Raw genomic sequence first — 23,585 nt, forward strand, 5'->3', positions numbered from 1 at the left:
ACCCTAGGATAGCCATGCGCTCTACAAATGGTATAACATAACATAACATAACTCAGTTGTCAATGTCCCATTGGCAATATTAGTGAGATGGAATGAGTGCCAGACAAAGATGACATTGCAGATGCCACAGCACTTGAGTAGTCTCCATGTGACAGGGGATGTAGTATCAGCACAAATTTGTGGGTATCTCAGAGCTGTACATCCACATCCACCATTTAACATGACAATGCAATTCTCCCAGCATGCCACAGCCTAGACGAGTCTTACCATGACTTACTGATATTGAGGTGTATAATCTCCTTAGTGCTGTATTCATCCTTTGCCAGATGCTGACAATATGGCTGTGTCTACTCCCACTCAGTGTGATGTGAGTCCCTGACTGTATAGGAGAATGCTGCACATGTTCACACATGACACAGATGATTATGAAATTGGAGGCCTTTAAATGTATGAGCGAGTTAGTTATATGTGGTACCATGCAATGGATCTGTGATGTAAGTGACAATGAGTGGTTTGTATTGCTATGTGCTGTGTTATGTTGTTTTATGGGGCATACTGTGTAGACATTCAGATACAGGTCAATCATTGTGGACAATGGCATACCCGTTGCTACCTAGGGTGGACACCCATACCTTAGTCGACATGTATTTCTCATTATTAGCGGTGGACATGTATGAATCAAGTCTATTTGTGTGACCGGTGTGCATCCTATGTAGATGGGTTTGTCACATACTCTGCCTACATTCCAACCAGACTATCATTTGGTAGATGCATTCTCCCATTGTAAATAATAGACCATACGTTCTGTAATGTGTTTGTATATGGATTCAACACCCCTAGCTGCTTTATGTCACTGCCAAGCCATTGGCTATTCCCCAGTCAATGTGTATGTGCCATTCATGATTTGCAGTCCTCCATGTGTCAGGGAAGTGGCCTATTGTAGTGCCAGTACATATTCCCATGGACACACTGTGCGTGATCAGCTTCCAACATTGACTAATTATCATGGGCAATTACTGTACAAGCAATGTTACCTATGATGTCCCCCCCTTGACACACATGTATGGTGCAGGCAAAGCTGCTCTCACACCGTGTTGTGACAGTGTTCAGTTCTGACTTTACTTTACCTCCATTTCCTGACAGCCCCTACTTTGTGTGTGGCCCCCTTGTATGCTACGTGTTAGGGATGGTGTTATGTTGGTGTTGGCCCATGGAATTGCACATTGCCTACATGATATAACAGTATATGTAGTGGTGCATGGATCTCGGCCTTCAGAAGTCACATGCTAAGGACTTGGGCATCACTGATATGTGAGATGGAGTCTTTCGAACCCCCTACATCACCAAAAATGTGTGTACCATACTGGTTGTTTCTGTGTTTCTGGCACACTCCCTGAGGTTAGATTCAGATTCCAAAAATATATGTATTGGACAATGAGGAGACCAAGATTTGTGTTGAACAAAATGTATTTGAGGTGTTTACAGAGTACTTTTTTGGTAGACTATGTACAAAAATAATCATCAATTGTCTGTCTCCTGTGGACTCCAGCCGCTGTGTTTGGTAGGTCCCCCTAAAGGTCCTCATCATCATCCTCCTCCTCCTCATTGTGGACATCTACTTTTCAATCCCAGGGGATATTGTTTTTGACACACATGTTGTGCAGGATAGCACATGCTTGTATGATCTTGCATGCCAGCGAGGGTGCATACAGGAGGCTTCCTCCTGTCATGTCCAAGCACCTGAACCAGGTTTTGAGAAGGCCAAAGCTCCTCTCCGTCACATTGCATGTCTTCTGCTGTGCTTCATTGTAGGCACGCTGTTCATTGATATCTGGATTTGCAAATGGGGTCATGCCCCATGGCTGTATGCAATAACCTTGGTCAGCTGCAAAGATAAGAGGAAGAAATTTAGTGAAGAGTTGAGAGGGACCATGGATATTCCATGGCAGTGATTGGTGGCAGTTTGAGTGGTGACTCAGAGGTGTTTGTGGTGTTGTGTATGTTCCAGGTCTTGTAATGTTGTTCAATTTGACTGGGTTGATGTACATGTCATTCTTGGGTGCTGACTCAAGGACCTGTATGTGACCATCTGGATTCCAATATGTGTGCTCATCATGTATGTTACATGTTATGTGTAATCCATTTTAGTAGCAGGGTCCTTATATTGGATGAAGGCTACCACCTCCTTGCAGCACAATGGTGTCTGATGTGTGGCCAGCATAGTTGACCTACAAAGCCACCCTATTCTGTCAATGTATGCATGTGGCATTACACATGCAGTGCAACACTTAGTGGATCTTAGTGGCAGATGGTGGTTAATTCAACCATCTTGGCCCTCATTACATATCTGGTGTTCTCAAGTATGCCAGACTCACAGTGGCAGTTGAACCGCTGGGGTCATGGCAGTATGACCCCTACATTATGACCGTGGTGGACCCACCATGTTTGGACTACCAACATTGCTAGTTTGCCACCAGCCAGCTGCCTGGCAGTCCCAACGGTCTTCATCAGCCAGGGCAGCACTGCAAGCAGAGCAGACCTCCGGATTTGGACTCCAAAATCTGCCCGTTTTTGCATGGCGGTTCGACAGCCAAGCAAGGGCTGGCAGTATGGGGGTGTTGGGTGCCCCTTGGAGGCCCCTGCACTGGCCATGCACTTGACATGGGCAGTGCAGGGTCCCACATGGACAGTCCTGTAGCACTTTCCAATGCACAAATTACATGCAGTAATAACCGCTACTGGTGCTGCTGCACCCACCACAGCACCACATTGCAGCTGGATCACTTACTAACCGGCTGCAATGTTTTGGGCCTCTTTCCAGCTGGGTCAGCATATGGAAAATTATGTTTCCACTGACAGGCCCAGCAGTGAACTCCTAATTGGGCCAGCAGGGTTTAGACTACAATGGCGGTCTAACTGTGGTGGAAGTTTGACAAGCGGCCTCTGCTGGACAACAAACTCATGATGATTGTCCAGGTGTCCAAGGGTGTGGATCATATTTTAACATGATGATCACATTTGGTACTGGTGTATGTCCTATCTTCATAGTAATTGGATTTTTTGCCAGACTTACTACACATGCACAGTGCAGACTTTAGGAAGGGGCCCTGCTATATTTCTGTAAGGTCACTTAGTACAGTGCATGTATGGCCAGTAATGTCCCCCATACTCTTACAGGGGTCTACTATGGCATTCACGTACATTTCAGTTTAGGAGTAAATCTGCACCATGATGTACTATTGTTAGTCTGTAAAGTGTCAGCTGAGTAGCTGCGTCACCATTTCTCATGACTCTGCCCCATTGTCTATAATGGCAGGTACATTAGTCTCCAATGTGTGCAATTCAATGCATTTGACAGCTGTATGTGCACCCTACAGGTATGTCAGGCGTGTGTAGATCGGATGTAGTTGTGGTTAGCAGCACTTGGGTGTGATTTGATGTGGATTGTGCCTGAGTCTTGCACACTATGCATGAGGTGGGGATGTGCCTAGGTGTGACTTTCTTTACATGCTCATGCAATAGGCCATTGACATGGCAGAGCTATTGATGGTTTCGTCTAACGTGTGTGAAGTATACTTAGTAGTCAGCCAGTGGACACTTGTAGTGGTTTGTGGTCTTATTCTGTATGCAAAGCGTACATAGCTCTTCCTGTCCTTTACGTGGTGTGGCTGTTAGTTTGTGGCTGTGTTAGGTATATCTGTGTGTCTGCGTTTGTGATGTCCAATCATTGTTGTGTACTGCAGAATGTTGCATATGTGTTGTTGCCAGTAAGTCAAAGTGACAGTGAAACTGCACACACAGGCCTTGCAATGGTAGGCCTGAGACATGGTTAAGGGGCTACCTATATGGGTGGCACAACCAGTGCGGCAGGCCCACTATTATCATTCAATTTACAGGCCCTGGGCACAGGTAGTGCACTTTATTAGGTACTTACAAGTAAATCAAATATGCCAATTGGGAATGAACCAATGTTACCATGTTTTAAGGGAGAGAGCATATGTACTTTAGCACTGGTTAGCAGTGGTAAAGTGAGCAGAGTCCTAAAAGCAGCAAAACAGTGTCAGAAAAGTAGAGGGAGGCAGGCAAGTGGTTGGGGATGACCACCCTATGGCTGTTGGGACTAACAGTTCTCAACACCAGAGGGGTACTAATAGTTCTTGGTTATGACCTTTGGGCTGAAGAAAGCCCCTGCCACCTTCCAGAGGCTGGTCAACCAGGTCCTTGCTGGGTTGGAGGACTTCAGTGTTGCCTACTTGGATGACATTGCAGTCTAAGGCCCTAGCTGGGAGGACCATTTGTACCACCTCCAGGAGGAGTGGAGGACCCTGCAGATCACAGGCCTCACTGTCAAGGCCAGTAAGTTCCAGATAATCAGGGGTCTGTCGTGTACTTAGGACACCAGGTAGGGAGCGGCTAGGTGGTGCCCTTAAATGCAAAAATTGATATCACTATGCCTTCGGCACTCCCCAAGACAAAGACTGATGCTAGGGCCTTTTGAGGACTCACTGGTTAATACAGGAGATACGTCAAAGGGTATGGCACCATTGTTGCCCCCGTGACAGAGCTGACTTCCAGGAAGCAACCCTGTCAAGTGATCTGGACAGAGGCCTGCCATACTGCTTTTGACACCCTGAAGGAGGCCACCAGTGCTCAAGCCTCCTGACTCTTCTAAAGAATTTGTTGTGCAGACAGATGATTCAGAGCATGTTGTGGGAGCCGTGCTTTCACAGCTAAATGAAGAGGGCCTAGATCAGCCTGTAGCCTTCATCAGTAGGAGGTTACTTTCCCAAGAACAGAGGTGGAGCACAGAAGAAAAAGGAAGCTTTTGCTGTGGTCTGGACGGTGAAAAAGCTAATACTCTACTTGTTTGGGACTCACTTACGGGTTCAGACAGACCACAAGCCCCATAGGTGGTTAATGCAGATGAGGGGTGAGAATCTGTTGAGGTGGTCCATCTCCCTACAGGGAATGGACTTTACAGTGGAACACCACCCTGGAACAGAAGACGCCAATGCTGATGGTCTGTCCAGCTTCTTCTGCCTTAGTAATGAGAACTACCATGAGGTTGGGTAGTTCTCCCCACTTTCAGTTGTGGGGGAAATGTGTTAGACCAGTCAGCTCTTGGATTAGTTTCCTCTGTACGTTGTGCTGCTGACCTCCTGTTTTTGATCCTGTGCTGAATTTCATTTTTGCTAGCTTTAGGTCGCTGGGCACTTTACCACTGATGACTAGTGCTGAAGTGCAAGTGCTCCATGTGTATATTGTATTGGTGAGTGGTTTCTCCATGATTGGCACATTTGATTTACTAGTAAGTCTCTAGTAAAGTGCACTATGAGTGCCCAGGGCATGTAACTCAAATGCAACTAGTGGTCCTGCAGCACTGATTGTGCCACCCACGTGAGTAACTCTGTAAACATGTCTCAGACCTGTCACTGCAGTGTCTGTGTGGGCAGTGGCAAGTGCACCCACTTGCAAGCCCCAAACCTTCCCTTTTACTACATGTAAGTCACCCTTATGGTAGGCCCAAGGCAGCCCCATGGACAGGGTGCAGTTTATTTAAAAGGTAGGACATGGACTAGTGTGTTTTGCATGTTCTGATAGTGACTGTGTGTTATAAGTATACAACCACTGATTTTTCAGGATTAAGACTCTTTTAAATCTTTAAAAGGTGAAATATTTTCTTGTCTATGTTGGATTTTTGTCATTTTGTTCTTGTTTGATTTAAATAAATATTTGCTATTTTTCTAAACTGGTGAGGAGTCGTTTTGTGGTGTTTTCACTGTGATACTGTGTGTGTATCAATCAATCAATCAATCAATCAAAACATTTGTAGAGCGCGCTACTCACCCGTGAGGGTCTTAAGGTGCTGAGAGAGGGTGAGACCGGGGGGGGGGATCAGGGAGGGTCACTGGTCGAACAGCCATGTCTTGAGGTTCTTTCTGAAGACCAGTAGGTCTTTGGTTTTGCGAAGGTCAGTGGGGAGGGAGTTCCAGGTTTTGGGGGCGAGGTAAGAGAAAGACCTGCCTCCTGTGGTGATGCGCTGGATGCGGGGGACTGTGGCTAGGGCAAGGTCAGCTGATCGGAGGTTGCGTGTGGGAGTGTGGAAGTTTACTCTTTCATTGAGGTAGGTTGGGCCGGTGTTGTGGAGGGATTTGTGTGCGTGGATGAGGATCTTGAATGCGATTCTCTTGTCTATGGGGAACCAGTGAAGGGATTTGAGGTGTGGTGAGATTCGTTCGTGGCGGGGAGGCCAAGGACGAGGCGTGCGGCTGTGTTCTGGATTCTTTGGAGTTTGCGTTTGAGTTTGAGTGTGGTACCGGCGTAGAGGGCATTACCGTAGTCCAGTCTGCTGCTGATGAGTGCGTGGGTGACTGTCTTTCTGGTTTCTGGGGGGATCCATTTGAAGGATTTTTTTAGAGTGCGGAGTGTGTGGAAGCAGGAGGAGGTTAGAGCATTGATTTTCTGTGTCATGGAGAGGGAGGGGTCGAGGATGATGCCGAGGTTGCGTGTGTGGGTTGCGGGGGTGGGTGCGGGGCCTAGGGCGGTGGGCCACCAGGAGTCATCCCATGTGGTTTTGTTTGGGCCGAAGATGATGATCTCGGTTTTGTATGAGTTGAGCTTGAGGTGGTTAGTGGTCATCCAGTTGGCGGTGTCTAGGAGAGCGGCGTGTAGGTGTAGGTTGGTTTTGGCGGTGGTGGGGTTTCGGGTGAGGGAGAGGATGAGTTGGGTGTCATCTGCGTAGGAGAGGATAGTGATTCCGTGTGCTCGGAGGATGTTGGCTAGGGGGGATCATGTACAAATGTACAAATACTTTACACATTACCTCTGAGATAAGCCTGGCTGCTCGTTCAAAGCTACCAAGGGGGTGAGCAGGGGTTATCTGAGCTGTGCATCTCTCTTACCCTTACAAGAGTGAGGGTCCCTGCTTGGACAGGGTGTACACTGTCTGCCAACTACAGACCCCATTTCTAACACTCAGTAACATTGTTACTGGAGTTACTACTCCTCCAAGCTTTACATAAATTACATGCCATTGACAATGGAATAGTCACCAAAATGAAGGAGAATCCAGTTTTCACATTCAAAGCTAAAAGATCTGACAGAGTCAAAATGCTAGGATTTGCTGCTGTTGTTACTAGTACTGTAGATGCTAATACTGAGATAGATCCGGCATTGTTGTTTCAAAGAATTACAATTCTTGCTGCTTTCAGTGACATGAATCTTGCAGATATCATGCATTATAAGCTTTGAGCTTTCCCTCCTGCATTATTTGAATCTCAAAGTATGCTAAGAAAGGCTGATAAGTCTCAATTAGCATGTGCAATAATAAAGAAGGCTGATGAGTTGCACACTGAGGCTGTTGGAGTACAATCTACTGATCAGTATGTCATAGATGGAGGCTCACTATTGCAATGCATTCTGTGGCACAAACATGATATCTATGAGAATATTGTGAACCTCTATGCTACTTTCACGCTTCAACACTGTGGAAAAGCTACCATTGTGTTGCCGGTTATGATGATTCTCCATCCATCAAGGGCATGACCCACAGAAGGCGAAGGAGTTCTCAGATGATCGTAGCTGTCAAATTTACAAAAAATATGAAGTTTGTTGGCAAGAAAGATAAGTTCTTGTCAAATGCTAAAAACAAAAAAGCTAATTATTTCACTTATAGCCGAGTTGTTAAAGAAACATGGGTGTACCGTGCAACATGGTGTTCGAGATTTTGATGTGGATATCGTTCGCACTGTGATTTTGTCTTGCGAACATTCGTTCACTACTATTATATGGAAGATAAAGATTTGCTCATTCTTCAATTGAATCATGCCAAGAACTATTTTTTCAAAGTGTATTACTGTAGTGACATAAAACGAGGATCATCTATGAATCCTGTATATGATATTCTTGGTATTCAGGCCTTGCTCAGCACTGACAATTGCAAGTACCTGCTATTTCTACCGCTTATACAGGTTTTAACACAACTTCCAGAATTTTTCTATTGGAAAGGACAAAGCATTCTGTCATCTACTAAGGGAAAAGGAACTCCAAGTAGCTGCAAACATTTTCTGTTTGGAAGATTCCCAACACATTGACATTAAAAAAGCTGGGAAGAAGGCCCTGTTGGTGATGTATGGGTGCAGGAAAATGGACTCCATTAACACACTTCATCATCAAATGTTGTTAGAACAGGTAGTAGCTGCCAAATCATTTGTTACACAAGAACGATTGCCACCTACCGAATCTGTCACTAAGTACCACAGCTTTTGCACCTACTATCAAATCTGAGCCTGGCAATCAACCGATGATAATCTCAATCCGAAAGAATGGGGTTGGTACGAAAAAGATCATTCATTTTGGCCTACAATATGTGACTTGCCACCAGCTCTGGATTGTTTATCGAATATGAAACGTTGTTATTGCCCGACACACTGTGCAATCATAAGATGTGCTTGCAAAAAGAATGCGATGCCCTTTCTGCTGTTTGTGTAGAGTGCCAAATCAGTGGCTGCTATAATTGTGTTACCAACGAATATGTAGACAGCAGCAGTGATGCAGACGATAGATTTTTGTTTTGGGTTACCATGTTCCTGCATTTTGGGTTATCATGTTTTGGGGTTATCTGATGCAAGTGGTTCTTCATATGCCATTGTTTATATTTTCTTAAAGAAAATATTACATGTATTATTGCTTTTCTGAATTAAATTGTTTTTTTTTTTTCCATTGAAACATCCATTTTGCCAGACAAAATTAAAAACAATCTATTATGGCATGGCCGCCATTTTGAAATGTGATTTTCGGGCGTTTCCTGTAACACCATTTTATCGGATTTTGAATATGTGAAACAGAACACATTCCCGAGAAGAAAACCACTTAAAACACTTTTGTTGCGATTTTGCCCAGGTTTGGTTGTAATTTTTTGTCTGTTTGACTGGACTGACCTGTGACCGCAAAAAGGTCTCCCACTAACTTCATCAGCTGAAGAGATGAAAGTTGGAAAGAGTTTCGCCCGGGGCGCTGTCTGTGGAAAGACCAGCCCTGAAAGGAGGAGGTGTGGTTGCATAGGCTCTACATATGGTGACTGGTGTGGGGGCACAGGGCTTCCCACAGTGAGTATTAAGGTCACTATTTTCTATTAGGCGGCCTGTGGGTTGCTCATTTACTAGATGCTAGTAAGGAACTGTGCAAAGGATTGGGCGGAGATGAGAAGGCAAGTTATGTACTTCATTACATATTGATCTACCAAAAAAACGTGAAATACAAATGGCCCTAGACTCCTATCACTTTAAGTGTTCTCTGGAGCCAGTGGCCCGTTTAATGATAAAATTGAAAAACACTCAGGCATGGTGGGGAACGTTTTTAAATAGCGAAGGGAGATGTAAATGTCAAACACGCACTTAAAAATTAAATTGCTTGAACTCGTGCTGTCCCTTTCCCTAGTTGCCGATAGATGGCACCATTGGTTCACGATCTTTGAAATGCCCGCTAATCATCATTTTGGGACTTTGCGAAACTCTGTAGGTGGCAGTCGGGATTTACTATAGTGTCTTCAACATTTAAAGTTGTGCAGCATATCTCTGTTTTCGTCATACTCCAGGCACTTTAAATGAGTTTTGATGGCAAGAGAGGAGGCAAGAGTGAATAAGGAAACAGGAAAGGTAAGAAGAATGAAATAGTGATCCGGGGAGAGATTCCGAGGAACTACACTAAAGACACCACAGTGAAACTCATGGGAGCGACGGGGTAAATGTTATTTCTATAATTAGTTTTATAAGGCTTGTTTTAGAGAGAGGCCCATATGTCGTAGAAATAATACACACCGCATGCCACATACTTTCTGGGTTAAAACCATGCAGAGATGAAGGTGGGAAATCGTTTACTGGGTCACGGACAAAGTAAACAGTTTGAGACAACCCGAGCCAGGCAGTGTCAACAGAATGGCAGTAAAAAAACGCAAGTGTGCCCATGGAGAGGAAGATCAAGCGGCGTGCATCACAGCCCTGAGGTCGGCCTGATTTACGCTTCGCGGAGGGACAGGAGCCAATCGTTTGCACATTTCTCTAATTTGCTACCGGGCGGGAATATTGAACCCTTGATGTGGAGATGAGCAGCCCTTCGGAGATCCGCGGGAGGGAGACCCACACTGGCCAGCCAGGGGGTGTAATTGATTCTGGGGCCTGAGAAAACAGAGTGCACTTTGTCTTCAGCCTGGGTGGCAAAGCAACGCCTTCTGCCGGGTGGGTCGGGCTGTGGGGGTGACATTGGTACTTGATGCTGACACTGAGAGGAGCGAAAAGCACCGCTGTGGTTCTGACATATACCGCAGAAGGGTGTGACGTGTTCTGGGAGTGCGGCAGTGCGTGAGAAAGTGGGTGGCAACTTGGCAATGCTGCGCGTGACAGAGCGGCATGGACGTGACTATCAATAGTGCAAGAGGTGCAGTGGTATGAGGACCCGGGGCTAAGAGGGGACCTCAGCAGCCCAATTGTTATTCTTGTTCTCTATCTGACTGGGGGCAAGGGACCAGGGGGCATAACTACCATTGGTGCAGAGGTTCAGTGGCACCGGTGTCCAGCGCACTGAGGGGGCCCATTGGACCCTGATAATAGGTGTAGTTTGTTATCCCCGGCAGCCGTCAAAGCCGCCATTTTCCTTGTTTGCATCAAGGCCCGTGCCATCCTTGCTACCTACTGCCTGGGACAGACCCATTTACCTTACTTACGGGGCCCGCTTCATCCTTTCTGCGTCACTGGAGAGAGAGTTGCGAGATCACGTTTCGGTAACGTGCGCTGTGCGGGCGATGTCAGTGGCTGAGTGCGTCCGTGCAAGACGCTTGTGTGACTCTTTCTTTTGAATAAGATACGTATTTGTGTGAGAAAGAGAGAAGCATGGTCAGTTTGCTCTTCTGCCTAACTCAGCTGCGTGTGTGTGATAAGTGGCCCAGTACTACAATTTCTAAGTGTATCCGTAGTTCGATGGACGGTGTGTGGGTGTGGGGAGCTACGGCAAAGGACGTATCTGGGGAAACAAGCAGGTATGTCTGGTACATCTGTATGTTTATGTTATATCGGGAGAGCCCTACCGGACAGAACGCGCATTCAGGCGCGCAGACAAGAAAGGTCGATGGTGCGAAAAGAAAGGCAGGACAGAAGATTAGGAGGAAAGCACGAACTGGGGAAGAAGGAAAGGAAAGGAGGCTAGAAATGAGGAAGAAGGGGGAGAAGCGGCGCTAGGAAGGGGCACAAATCTCGGCGACGATTAGTTCATATTTTTTCCAGATTGTTTAATTGCAACTGATCTTTCTCGGAGATATGAGGCGCTCCCGTTTTTACAAGGAGTCGGTGTGTAGAAGCCTTTACGCTTGTATTCCTCCAGGCCGGGTTCCAGGGCAGGGGCCGCTCCTGGTGACTCAGTCACTTTCCGCAGCTCCCAGGGGTTAGTTGGTAGGGAGGAGGTGGGGGTGAAGATGGAGGGAAAGTGATCAGATGGAAAGAAGAGAAAGTGGAGAGAAGTGTGTGTGTGTGGGGGGGGGGGGGGGGGGGGATTCCTGGAAAAAGAGAGATTGCGCGAGGAGACGAAGTTGGGGGCTGGCTGGAACATTTTTACCAGGGCTGTGTTTGGCTCCCACGTTGCTGCTGATGGTTTAAACAGTGGGCACTTCCAGCCTGTTGAGGCAAATTTTACTTGTCTGTTGTATTCTTTGGTTTTAAGTCAAGGGTGTATTGGTTTAAAGGGACAAAATCTACTTCATTTCTAAAATGTAAAATAAAAAAAAAACTCACATTATATGTAACATTCTTATTTCGAGTTGCTGCACATTAGCTGTCAACAAGAATATGAATTAAAAAGTAATATCCGGAATGTTTAAGAGCAATCCGTGGCAGCGGTCACAAGAACTGGACGAACAGTCCAGCGTGACTGGAGGCTCCGCTCCGCGGGAAGGTGGACGGCCCGGGCTGCGGCGCTGGACGGCAAACCGCGCCTAGAAACGGGGGATCCGGACTGTAATGTCCCTGCCCGGACTTAGCTTCACAGTAGATATAACTACACTGGGGGTGTATCTGTGTTGTTGTTATTATTATTGTAATTATTCTTGTCGTTATCATTAAATCAATTGCATTGTTTATGCTGCTATCGCCAAAGGGTTTCGTCGTTGAATTAAACTTTTGGGCTCCCGTAGAACGTTTTCTGCTTCACGCTTTGAGCACCGAGAACTCGTATTTCATAATAATAATAATAATAATAGTAATAATAATAATAATAATAATAATAATAATAATAATAATAATAATAGAAGAAGAAACAAGGGAATCCCGTCGAAAATAAAGCCCTGTCTCCCATCAAAGAAATGTTCAATAACCACTGCACCCTCTCAGTTCCAGGGAGGCTCTGTGGTGTTGGGGGGTCACAGATGCATCGATCAGCAGCACAGGCGCCTGATTCCCCGAGTCCCCTCTGCGTGGATCGGTCGTGATATAATATAGTATCGTCTAGTGAACTGAGCGGGGGAATCTCCGTCGATTTCTGGGGTACGTTATCCAGGCGTGTCTTAAATCTCAAACACATGTTCAACTGATAGTTGTGGGATGTCCTGCTCGCCCCGGCCACAAACTGTGTTAAATGTCAGGCGAAATAGGAATTAAGAGGTATCCCAGGCCCGCCTCACCCTCAACACAGAAGTCCTCTGCCCCCTCCTGTTACTTGGTTTTTCAATCCCTACCCCCACCTCACCCCACTCAGGAAGAAAAGAAAAAACATCAGAGAGGAAAATTTCCTGCCGTCAGCGCGGCTTCTTCACTTTACCGATTTGCTGAGTAAAGAGATTACGACAATAAACAAGTTTGTCGTGCTAAATATTAAGAGGGGGTCATTATCACCCCTTCTCCTCCTCGAATGCAGCTGGCAAATAATTATTTCAGGTGGTAGAGGCGTGATCAGGGGTGTGGCGCTTCCTCACCACTCAGTGCCTTCTCTGTTTCGAGTGGAGCTCAAAAATGCATTCCAGCAGGGGCGGAGGTTGTGGAGACCTGAGGATCACAGATGACCTCACTAGGACGCGGACTCGTTTAGTCCATCTGCACCGCACTACCGCAATCAGGGGAGGGAGTTCCGCCTGCAGGTCCAGCCCAGTGTTCTTTCTCACAAACAGGAAGAACGACACACGGATGGGCAGAGACGCAGTTGTCAAACATTAGTGGGGCCGTTGTGCCCTTGCAGTGGAAGATTCTATTCACAATTTATTCACTTCACCAGAACGTGTGATGAGGGGCCATGGTGCATCAAGGCAACAGTTGGTCCCAGTGCAAGCGAAGAAACGTAAACCTTATTAAATGTGTAATAACAGAACACTCAGAAAATAGGAGAACCACAGGTGAAATGTGAAGAAAAAAACAGAGTCTTTACTCATCAGTGGGGCCTGAGACGATAGCAGCCCTGCTGTAGCATTTCTGGGGTAGAATACAAGAGGACGTGAGTACTGCCGGGTTAGTGCTTTTTCAAGTGCACGGTATGTGAGGCACTTGCACGAGCTGTCCTGTCTTTGACGACTAGGAATTGTTTTAATAATTCTGTCTTTGTGTGGTTAAAAAAACGGTTTCCGGTATAGATACCACTGAGCACGTCTTGAGTGAAGGACTGTGTGAATACGTGTATTCTGTTTCCATATTCATGGTCTTTTTACAGTACTGCAGGTTACCACTTCTTAGCATGTATAGCAGTGCCTCAAATTAGGTAAGGAAAGCATAATGTTACGTTTCAAAAATGCCAGACTCCCCCGCTCTGTTCCCGGTTAAGAAAGACATCGGCGCTATGAAAGTTTATTCTTTCTCTGGTTGTTGTTTCGTTCCGCTGCGCTGGCTGCCCTCCGTGTAGGAGACACGCTCGTCTGACAGAATATGCGGACGTGCCCTCTCAGGGCAGTGCCAGGGACAGCCGGGGTTCTCCTCATGTCTCAGACTTGGTACCAAAGCAGGACACCGCAGGGGCTGGGACCTCACTTCCAAGCTCAGACTGCTGTCCTCCAAAGGATCACTCGCCGGGTTTACAGCCCGCTCACGGTCACACCTGGCGCTTGCTTCTTGGTGAGACTGCACTCGAGAGTGCAAGGGGCGTAATGTGCCAATGCATTAGAGCCGCCTGCAAACGTCTGGCTACAGTCATTTAGTGGTGATGAGCGTCCGAGATCCGCGAATCCGAAGACTCATGTCCCTATCTACTTTCTGACAGGCTCTCTGCGTGTCTCACAGGACTGCCCTGTGTGTGCTGCGGGATTTACCTGTCAAACCGAGCCGCGCCACTTAGTAGGGCTAGAAATACGCAACGCCTGACGGTGCCCATCTTCTTCGCCCGTCTCGCCTTTCTTTATTCGAGTGTGGGAACTTCAGACTGAGTGCTCTCAGACGTCATTTGTATGCAGTGCTCGTTTACATCTGCGATTTCTTTGTCAAGCCCGGGGAGCGAAAATAAGAAGTGCATGCCCTCAATAACCGCCTGGGGGAGGGGGTGAACAAAACTCAATCTTCCATACTTCAAACAGGTATAAGCAGAGTCCCACACAACTACTCGAGGCCTGCTTTCTGGTGACATGTGAAATCTCGTCACTGGACTACGCAAGCATTGTCCTTCATTCGTATTTCTTCAGTTGCGTTCTTTCCTTTCCTTTATCGTCCCGTTTCCCTTTGCACCCCACTCCACTCGCAGCCATGCGCTGACTTCTCTCTAACCATCCTGCTCATTTTTCACCGTCATTGAGTCTCTACTCTCTCCACTCCGCCACAGATTTGCGCCCCACATAGCTGTCTCTGATCCATGCTCACTCTACGCCAGATTCTGACCTCACTCTAACTACACCAGTCTATTCACTCTTTGGCATCTCGGACTCACTTCGTTGACTCCGGCCCACTTTTGTGCCCTACGTATTGATGCTCCATCCGGCTTGCTCACTAGACTCCTTGTCAGGCTCTCAACTTTTTCCTCAGTCTGCTCTCAACCCACTCACCCTGTTTCCCCCCTGCACACTCCCTCGCTGCTGCCGCCATGCTTCAGCTTTTATAGGTCACGAGGCGGGGCCACGGTGGTAGAGGTGAGTGCCGTAGCGGATTGGCTGGCTTTCCTTGTCCCGCGCCAGCTGATTGGTGCGCTGATTGGCAGCGCCTGTGGGTGCAGGGAGGGGGCGGCTCTGCGCGGATGCCTCTATTGACATCCAGCGTCTGGAGCTTCCCCTCCACAGACTCAGAGGAGGACAGCAGCCGGCAAACACAGCCACCTACAGCCCAGCCTTAGACCCGGTGCCTCCTGGCTGACAAGGAGCCCCGCCTGCAGTGTCCCCCAGAAGCTGCCCCCAGGGAGCCAACACTGAGCAGAGCAACAGTCATCCCGCACCTTCAACCACCCTGCTCTGGAAACTTTCCTTGGGACTGGCTCAGAGAAGCAAGCAGAGAAGGGTGCATCCTCGGGAACTTTCATAGGATACGGAGTTGCACTGGCAGGAAAGGCGCAGTCTACGAGGTAAGCCCCCTCCTCCCACGGGTCCTCAACCCTCAGTCACTGATACTATCCAGGAGCACGACTCTTCTCCTGTCCCTTGGCCGTCCGCTACACACATCCTTTACCTGTCTTGGTACATTGTTCGCTTCTAGCCTCTCGAACTCATTCTACCTTCCCCCCTCCCCCCATCCCCGCGCACGGTGCCCCTCCTGTGGGTCTAAACCACTTGCTTCTTCTAGGGGTGCCCCTTTGCTATCCATTTCCTTCTTTGAGGAGTTTTTAATACTTGCTGCTTCTAGCCGCTCTCCCTCACTCTAGCTGTTCGTGGTGTGTGCTTTTCTTGCTTAGCTGCTCTGTGCACGCACACGCTGTGCACCCCTGCCCTACATGCACGTTCTAGCTGTGCTCCTTTTGTAGCTGTTTCCACTTGAACTGCTGTGTGTGCTCCTGTCCTACCTGCTCATGTATGTGTATGCATCCTCCGTGGGCCTCCAAACCCAGTGCTCTTGTTCTATGTGCTTCTCATCTCAGTGGTTTATTCTACTGTAGCTTTCACTTTATCTGCTCATGCGATGTGTGGTCCCTTGCGACCTGCTCATGCGATGTGTGCACCTATCCCAGCTGTTCACGCTGCGTCTGCCTTAGCTGTCCATTCTGTGTTCCCCTTCCCTACCGATGTTACGGTGTGCCTCAGTCCCAGAAGTTCGCGCCATGTGTGCCCATCTCTAGTTTCCCTTGCTCCCTGCTCACCTCTCCTTCATAACCGCCCCTCTGGCTTTCTGGGTCATCAGTGGGGATGGCCGCGCGGGACCCAAGCCGGGAGGTTGGACTTTCCCGAGCTCATAGCGTGAAACGTCTGTGTGTTACCAGGGTTCTAGCAATGCTAACCCGCAGCAGACACAGGCATGATGTACTGTATTATATAGCGTCCACTCTATCACTTGGCCGCTTTATTTTCTGTAAAGCTGCAGGTGCCTGAACGTATTTCTGGGTGAAACGACCATTCCCTGTGAGTTGCTTTACTTTTAATGAACGTGGCACTCTATATGTCATACACACACACACACGTATATGGGAGAATACATCTAACCTTTCATCACCAACACGCAAACCCTTCCTGCAATGACCTGTGTTTGATCTGCTATGATCACAGTAGCGCATGGGGCTCTCTGCATGCTTGGGTGTCAGCTGGGTGTCCGGGGGCTTCCCGCTTGTTTAGGCGGTGTCAGCTGGGTGTCCGGGGGCTTCCCGCTTGTTTAGGCGGTGTCAGCTGGGTGTCCACGGGCTCCCTGCTTCTTTAGGCGGTGTCAGCTGGGTATCGTAGGCTCCCTTCGCGCTTGGGTGTCAGCAGAGTGTCCGGAGGGTGTCCGTTGGCTCGCTTGGTTGTGAGCAGGGTTTCGGGCTCTTTGCTTGATTAGGAGTCAGCAGAGTGTCCGTGGGCTCCTTGCTTGTTTAGGTGTCAGCTGGGTGTCCGTGGGCTCCCTGCTTCTTTAGGCGGTGTCAGCTGGGTGTCCACGGGCTCCCTGCTTGTTTAGGTGGTGTCAGCTGGGTATCGTAGGCTCCATTCGTGCTTGGGTGTCAGCAGAGTGTCCGGAGGGCGCCTGCGTGTTCGACTGTCAGCATAGTGTCCGTTGGCTCGCTTGGTTATCAGCAGGGTTCCGGGCTCTTTGCTTGATTAGGAGTCATCAGACTGTCCGTGGGCTCCCCTCTTGTTTAGGTGGTGTCAGTTGGGTGTCCGTGGGCTCCCTGCTTCTTTCGGCGGAGTCAGCTAGGTGTCGTGGGCTCCCCTCTTGTTTAGGTGGTGTCAGTTGGGTGTCCGTAGGCTCCCTGTGTGGTTGGGTGTCAACTGGGTGTCCACCGGCTTCTCGCTTGCTTAAATGTCAACACCGTGTCTGTGGAGTCTAAGCCACCTAGTGGGGTTCTAGGAGAGGTCTAAGTCTGCCCAGTAGGCTGCTGGAAAAGTTAACACAGGCGTGCTTGTTGTGTTCTTTTGTCAAGGGGGTCATTAATTTACAATTCTAGTCTTGTTAATGTCGTGTGTGTGTGTCAGGCTCTGGGATTTTTGTACTGTGTTTGCTAGAATCTGATGAGTGTTCATTCATTACAGAGGGATTGAATATGCTTTTAGGGTCTCCTGGCTGCACTGTGACAGACAGTGTCCGGGTGTGTTGTGCCTGTTTTTTAAAAGCAGGTATTGCTTCTACAATACTTTTTAGACCCGAGGCTGAAGTGCCTCCGACCGCTATATTGATTGCCATGCATACTAGGATTTAATTGGTTGCAGTGAGTCGCAGTGATCTTGGAACTGAATGTTGAAAGCATTTGGTGGTCGTGCCATAACTGTTAGTGTCCTGAGGCTGCACTATCAAATTCAAAGTTTAGCAGTGCTGTGATGTCAGGATCCAGTGGCAGCAATGCGTCAGACTCGGTGGTTCGTAGAGATGTGCTTGTCAGGGCTTGATGGGAACAGAGCTCAGACTCAGAGTTAGATTGTGATGCGTTTTTCAGGGCCTCGTGGGACCAATGTTCAGCCTCGGGGTTTGTTTGCGATGTCCTTGTCAGGGCCTCGTGGGTGCAAAGTTCAGACTTGAGAGTTTGGTTTGAATGTGCTTGCCTCGTGGGAACAAGGCTCAGTCAGACTCAGGGCCTCCTGGGAGCATTGTTCAGACTCAGGGTTTGGTTGTGATGCCCTTTCCAGGTTCTCCTGGGAGCATTGTTGAGTCTCAGGGTTTGGTTGAGATGCCCTTGTCAGGGCCTCCTGGGAGAACTGTTCAGACTTAGGGTTTGGTTGAGATGCCATTGTCGGGGCCTCCTGGGAGCATTGTTCAGACTCTGGGTTTGGTTGAGATGCCCTTGTCAGGGCCTCCTGGGAGCATTGTTCAGACTCGGGGTTTGGTTGAGATTCCTTTGTCAGGGCCTCCTGGAAGCATTGTTCAGACTCAGGGTTTGGTTGTGATGCTCTTTCCAGGGTCTCCTGGGAGCATTGTTGAGACTCAGGGTTTGGTTGAGATGCCCTTGTCAGGGCCTCCTGGGAGCATTGTTCAGACTCAGGGTTTGGTTGAGATGCCCTTGTCAGGGCCTCCTGGGAGCATTGTTCAGACTCAGGGTTTGGTTGGGATGCCCTTGTCAGGGCCTCCTGGGAGCCTTGTCCAGACGCAGGGTTTGGTTGAGATGCCATTGTCAGGGCCTCCTGGGAGCGGTGTTCAGACTTAGGGTTTGGTTGCGATGCCATTGTCAGGGCCTCCTGGGAGCATTGTTCAGACTCAGGGTTTGGTTGCGATGCCCTTGTCAGGGCGTCCTGGGAGCATTGTTCAGACTCAGGGTTTGGTTGCGATGCCCTTGCCAGGGCCTCCTGGGAGCATTGTTCAGACTCAGGGTTTGGTTGTGATGCTCTATCCAGGGTCTCCTGGGAGCATTGTTGAGACTCAGGGTTTGGTTGTGATGTGCTTGTCAGGGAGCGATGCTGTGAATCAGAGTCTGGTTGCGATGTGCTTGACTGTTTACCTGTGGTGTGCTGGTTAGTGTTCTGTAGCTTCGGTTGTTGCTGGTGGATCCAGTGTCCCAGGATCAGCGATCATGTTGCTAGCTGAGTGCAGCATCAGGCCCCCAGCTTGAGGCTTTGTTAATGTGGAGGTAGGGCTCCGCCCGGGCGTTGTTGATGCCTTTCTGTCTCTTTCTGCTCGTATACGGAACCTCACTTGCTTTGAAGGCACAGGACTGCAATCCCTCAAAATCCAACCAAATCCAGGATCATCACTGTAAAGTAAACAGGAAATTGACGCTGAAATGGTCTTTAATTGTCTGCGGTCTCTACCAGAAGCTGTCCTTAAAGTGCTCTCGGTGGCATCTGTTGTTTATGTTCATTCTGTAGGAAGTGTTCTATTTAAAACGCGCCATTCTTTGAACAATCGGAAACCATATTGAAACGTTTCATTAAAGCGCTCGTTTTTCATTAAGTACCGTATAATTTACAACATCTTTCTTTCTTTAATCTCATTTGACGGAGATTTGATACAGTTCTGATATTTTGAGACGACGGATTGGGAAATCTGGGGCTATCTTGTGCTCGAGCAGAGATCCAACTGTGGCTGTTTATAAAACGACAACTTCTGTGCTCGGGCAAAAAATTAAACGCACACTGTACAGCCTGATTGGTCCACTGCTTAAATATCTTAGATCGTGCGTCTAATTTCTGTAATGTAATTACAGCTTCCTGTAGCTTGCTCTTGTAATCCGTGCACAGCCCGCTGAGAGTTACCTTTAAGAAAGTGACAGCGAAAAGGGCAGTGAGCTGTTCTCGAGAAGAAGTTGACTCACATTTGTCTGGTATTCGGATTCGCATGATATAATACAAATAGAGAGGGCAGAGCTCTGTCTGATTTTGACTAACAATGGGGGGTGGGTGTGTGAAACGAGCTGTGCCCTGTATAGGTTGTAGATGGCTGTCATACATAAGCATTCTCATCTCTGTCACGCAGATCCCCGGGCCTGTTTTCATCTCGCCCTCTCACCTCGTGTCCTGCTCTGTGCCCGGGATGCAACGAGCGAACTCCCATTATATTTTCAGTAGTAACTGTATCTGAGCGCCCCGTACATTTCCTTACGCGTTCAAATCTTGCAGGGATCCCTGTAGGATTAAGTTACGCACCAAGTGAGGTTTAGTCTGGGTCGCTGATGTAAAACATATTTCATTAACGTGCAGACCTATTTAGAGGCATTTTTCTACGTGAATCGAGCCCTCCCGCCACATCCTGCCACAGTCGTGCTCATAGCGCACCGTCCGGAGATGTGAATGCCCCGCTGAGGGAGCTGCGCACTAATGACGGATGTAAAGTTGTGCCCTTCAGGAGGGTGCTCTGTCTACAGTGGCCACGGTGAGGCGCTATGAGTCAAAGAGCTATAATGCCGTGGTGGTGGTGGATGGGGGGGGGGGGGGGGGGGCTTGAGAGGAGGAGGTCGGGTCTGTGCTGTTTCCTGTCCGAACTCTTAATCAAAAGAACTCCAAATAAAGCCTACCCCCTCTCAAAATGCGGACCCCCTTTTATCTTCATTGTCAAATATAAATGGACATACAACAAACGCGCACATATTAACTATCTGTGCAAGGTGTGGGGTCGACTAAACAAATGAACCTATGCCAAGTAAAATACTCTCTGCTATTTGTTCAGGGGGTATTTATTGCGAGCACTGCGGAGATCTGGGACCACACCAAAGACCTAGATCCTTTATAAAGCCACCGAACTTCGAGGTGACTTTGCTGGGTCTTTTAGCAGCCATGTCGTACAGTAGAGGTTACTTTATTCCTTATAACTCATGGTCGCATCTCCTCACTCACTCCCCAACCCACTTTCAAATCTTTGGTCTCTGTACCGTCTCATGAAAGTGATACAGCAAAAGCAGCTTTGTAGACTAAATATAACATCTCTATTGTTAAAATGAAAACGCCAATATGTACCTTATTTTTGCTCACAAAATATATTTTAAGCCGTTTGATGTAAGTGATAAAGGAAACTGTTTTTCACAATGTGTGGTAAACACGCAGGTATTCCTGCGTTTTAGCAATGATCTCCCACAGTACAATAAATTCGGAGATTGCCATAAATGCCACCTTGTCAGCTTATGACAGCATTTTCAAGGAAAACAGCATAGACGATATGAGTAACAAGCCATCTCACCCATCACCCCTTAAAAAACACTTATAATTGTGCTCCATGACATGCCTTTCACACTATCCACTGGATGACAGAGACATTCAGACTTCACAACTTTCCACCTGTGAAGCATCTATAAAGGAGCCAGCAGTAAATGGTTTGATCCAAAATGTAACTCAATAAAGCTCAATTGCTGCAGGACATCATGAGGCTTAGGTGACATACGCATAGCAAAATCACAAGAAAAGCCTTAGCAGCAAAAAGCACAATATGGCAAAGAACAGAGACCAGTACTTTCCATTCTTCTATGAAGTTCACTTCTCTTCACTTGTTAATCTTTTCCGTCTTCCTATTTTACTATCTAATTTCTTTGACTGTGCTGGGTGTCTCCACTCAGCTCAGCCCAGCTACTGAAATTAAAGAAATCGGCTACCTGATAAAAAATAATCCCAAATATTGTTGGAAGCACAATGGCCAGTGGATATTCCTGCAAAGGGGTCAGATAATGATAAACTCCACAAAGGTAGCGGCCAAAAGTTTTCTACCCTTTACATGTATCTCTCTCTCGCTCTCTCTCTCTCTCTCTCTCTCTCTCTCTCTCTCTCTCTATATATATATATATATATATATATATATATATGTTTTTTTTTCACTAAAAAAACAAAGGTTGTACTGTCTTTATAGTTAGGTTGACGTTTACCCATACAAATTCAGAAGTTATAGTTATATTCATAGTTATTCTTATGTTAAAAAACTATAACTCGTTGCCCAAAGTTACTTTCCGGCCCAAGTTATAGTTTTCTCAGATAAGCATAACTATAAATATAACTATAACTGCTGAATTAACATGGTTTTGTATGAGTAAAATATCAACCTAACTATAGCGCTCCTGTTATCTTTGTTTTTTTCAGTGAATTTATATGTTTTTTTAACGCACACATTAATATTTGTGTCAGTTTGCGGCAAGCCAGTCAGGGCCTTGCCTTTCTCCAGGATCCAAGGAGGATCCTCAAATACGTGGTTTGGCTGAAAAAAAGGGCAATTTTCTGCCCATGATGGGGGACTCCTCCATGTGTCCTATGGGGTCAGGATACCTGTATCCTGACCCCATATATGTTTTTACACTGTTTTTTACCCCCACTCCGGCAATGCGAGAAACTAAATGGTGGTCGCAACTTTTCTGTCAGGTTGCGGCTAGCCAATTGGGGCCTTGCTTTTCCTCCAAATCCACAGAGGATCCAAGGAGGATCTGCATCTCTATATATACAAATTTGTTTTTCACTTAATAACTAGAAAGCTACTGAAAAGATTGACACCAAATCACAAAAAGGTTGCTTTCGGGACCAAGAGCTAGCTTTCTGCCAAATTTGGTTTAAATCCACCCAGTGGTTCAGTCGCTATTCCTGTTCAAAATCCCTAAGGAAATTAACATGGAGAGAACACTTTTTGGGACCTCCCCTCCGTTTTTCTTGTCTCCCGTTTGACAGATCACCCTGAAACGTTCCAGACAGCAGCAGACCTGAATGTCGTATTTTTTAGGAAAATGTTGTGAAGATTTGTCAACTGACACCAATGATATAGGGATCTAAAAAACATTTTTCCTATAGCAACTAGTTCCTAACTGTAACTACCTAGTGGCGACTGCAACTGAGTTATATATATATATATATATATATATATATATATATATATATATATATATATATATATATATATATTATGCCACACCAGTGAAAATAAATGAGGCCCAATAAAATATGTTGTTTAAAACAACTGTTCTAATAAACACACATTTATTACTTTCATTAGATCCGGGCATTATAAGCAACTACAGGCCAATCTCCCTATTGCCCTTTCCGATTGAAAAATTGGAACGGCATGTTCGTAAAATCTTATATAACCACCTGGATCATAAATCAGTTTGGCTTCCGGCCAGGTCATGGAACTGAGTAAGCTCTCTTTAAGGCCATAGATGAGCTCCATATGCTGATCGATGGCTGAAGATCAGTTATCTTGATCTTATTAGATCTTTCTGCCGCATTTGTCACAGTAGACCATAATATTCTTTTAGAAATACTCTCCACAGCAGGAATAAAGGGGACCACATTGAGCTGGCTACAGTCTTACTTGTTGGAATACAGCCAAGCTGTTGCTCTCACACCTTACTAATCTGTCTACAGGGAGGTGAAGCAGGGGGTTCCTCAGGGGTCTGCCCTAAGCCCAGCCCTATTTAATCTCTATATGAGGACCCTGTTGACACTCATTAAAACTCACAACAAACATGTAGTGAACTATGCAGATGACACACAACTAATTCTGGCATTGGATAGCGACCACCAGGCAGGAATTATGACTTTACATAATTGTTTGAGCTATATTGCTACTGGGCTTAATGCCAACTCTTTGAAATTAAATGGAGACAAAACCGAGTTCTTGTGTTGCTCAGCCAAT

The 23,585-nt window shown here is 47.0% G+C and overlaps 2 protein-coding genes across 2 annotated transcripts in view; one reads left to right on the plus strand and one right to left on the minus strand.

Moving 5' to 3' along the window:
• Positions 1-15,221: 15,221 nt before the first annotated feature.
• NDNF (neuron derived neurotrophic factor) overlaps positions 15,222-23,585 on the plus strand; it is a 73,113-nt gene continuing 64,749 nt past the window's right edge. The window contains exon 1 of the mRNA XM_069242563.1: positions 15,222-15,504. The gene's annotated coding sequence lies outside the window, so the exon portion shown is untranslated. The remainder of the gene's footprint in view (positions 15,505-23,585) is intronic.
• LOC138255033 (uncharacterized) lies at positions 18,065-18,715 on the minus strand. The gene has a single exon (XM_069205827.1). The coding sequence runs from the start codon at positions 18,713-18,715 to the stop codon at positions 18,065-18,067; it is 651 nt and encodes a 216-aa protein (XP_069061928.1).

Source organism: Pleurodeles waltl, chromosome 1_2 (genome assembly GCF_031143425.1).
Source record: "Pleurodeles waltl isolate 20211129_DDA chromosome 1_2, aPleWal1.hap1.20221129, whole genome shotgun sequence".
Classification (NCBI taxonomy): Eukaryota; Metazoa; Chordata; class Amphibia; order Caudata; family Salamandridae; genus Pleurodeles; species Pleurodeles waltl.

What these genes read in the sequence shown, in the direction of transcription:
- LOC138255033 (XM_069205827.1), bottom strand. Translation starts at nt 18,715, where the DNA reads ATGGCATCGCAACCAAACCCTAAGTCTGAACACCGCTCCCAGGAGGCC.